We start from the raw sequence: 1,762 nt of genomic DNA, 5'->3' as shown, positions 1-1,762 counted from the left end.
CATTTCGCGGTTAAACCTCTCCAAGGGGTTGTTAGTGCGAGCAACTACCGAGTTCGCGATGCCGAAAACATCCCACTCCGTAATAAAATACCGTTCCAGCCAGGTTTTACGAAAGTACAGCCAGAACCTACGCCATTCTTGGGCGGAATACACGCATCCTTTGTCGGCACACTTCCGTTTAATCCTTGTTTAACCCATCTAATACCCTTTGGGTCGACGAGGTCTGAATCAGTAACAGTGAGAATGTCATGTACGCCAGGCTCCATAGCAATTAAAATCTCGTCCTCCGTAAGACGTTCTTTCTTCATTCGTCTACTTATTGCCTGTTTAAAGGTGAAGAAGCATTCTACTACCTCGGCGTTGGTGAATTGACTTTGAACGGCTGAAATTAGGCTGAACTCGAAATCACAGACACCTTCAGCAGGAGACATCTTTTGTCGGTGTCGCGGTGTATTAGGTGCAAGATGTCCTCGTACATTGTCTCAGTATTGGATGTACAGAGTACGAAATACACCGGAGTGTACATATTCCGAGCCGGATCATCCACCATAACGATCAGACACTGATAGAAGCCCCTAGGGACACATCTAAAAGTACAGTCAATAAAAGAGAAACACTGTTGTAAAGTAGAAGTTCCTTCTGGGCAGGGTGGGCCCACTCCAGTGTAAGGTTGGGTGGCGCATTTGGTTCCGGATGGGCAGTCACGAAATGGAAACAGAAAAACGGGATCGCAGAGTCCTTAACCTTGGAGCACGGCGGTACCTCAACTACTCCATGAATGTCTCCACCGCATTATCTGCGGCGAACCCGACGGACACGGCTTTTAACTTGCTCCTCAGTCAACCCTTCGATAAGCTCTTAGCGGTTGGGCCCATAGAACTCAGAACAAATATGCTCCCAAATGGCATCCTCAGGCATCCCAGGATTCTCCGTTGCGAGACGATCGGTTATCTTCTTCATAGCACCGGTCTCATTCCTTAACGACCCGTTGACTATTATAGTTTTTACGACAGTTGTGGTCACTTACCACGCGCCATTCACCGCGGGGCGTTATCTTTAACACTCCGTGGCAGCGTGACGTACGGTACGTACTACACCGGTACACAACATTCTTTGTTGACGCCCACGACTTCGTATATTTGAAACACTTGTAGATCTAGATCGTTTTCGAGCCGCGCTTCTTCTTGACGCGCAAGACGGATTGACTCTGTGTAGAAGACGGTTGGTTATTGCCCTCAGAGGTGGTGCTGTCGACGGTGGTGATGCTGATGGACGCTTGAGGAGGTGAAGTGTGTAGGCGCTCGGCACCATGGCTTGTACTAGCTCCCACGTTATGGCTATGGACGCGCTTTTTCTTACGTCGATCCTGTGTATTCTGACATGTCAGACCTTGGGTGAGTGTGATGAGTTCTGCCTGACAAGAAGTGGCTCACTCGCTTCCCTCGTATGGACACAAGATCCAACAGAAATGGCAGTGGTCTTCTTGTAGTCCCTAGAATCCGGTACATTTCTTCAGTCTTTAACCCGAAAATTGTATTGGTTCCGTTCATTGATCAGAACATGCAAGACAACGCCAAAAACAAGCTCCGTTCATAGATCAGAATATGCAAGACAACTCCTAAAACAAGCTTCGTTCATAGATCCGGTCAGAGCGAAATACGGTCAGTAAAAAAAGTCAACCAGGTCCTTTGATGTCGCTACCAATATCATATCCAAACTTGTCAATAGGACCGTCAGCACCAGTATCCTTCTTGGACTGATT

The 1,762-nt window shown here is 47.7% G+C and overlaps 1 protein-coding gene across 1 annotated transcript; it reads right to left on the bottom strand.

Annotated features, from left to right (window-relative positions):
* Positions 1–1,156: 1,156 nt before the first annotated feature.
* PPTG_12583 (hypothetical protein) lies at positions 1,157–1,550 on the bottom strand (the record flags this gene model as incomplete). The annotated part of the gene is made up of 2 exons (XM_008908638.1): positions 1,157–1,366; positions 1,434–1,550. The coding sequence occupies 2 exons, from the start codon at positions 1,548–1,550 to the stop codon at positions 1,157–1,159; spliced, it is 327 nt and encodes a 108-aa protein (XP_008906886.1).
* Positions 1,551–1,762: the final 212 nt, after the last annotated feature.

This window comes from Phytophthora parasitica (genome assembly GCF_000247585.1).
Source record: "Phytophthora parasitica INRA-310 unplaced genomic scaffold supercont2.30, whole genome shotgun sequence".
Classification (NCBI taxonomy): domain Eukaryota; phylum Oomycota; class Peronosporomycetes; order Peronosporales; family Peronosporaceae; genus Phytophthora; species Phytophthora nicotianae.
The sequence above is the reverse complement of the archived record's forward strand: the minus strand, read 5'-3'. Positions and strand labels throughout refer to the sequence as shown.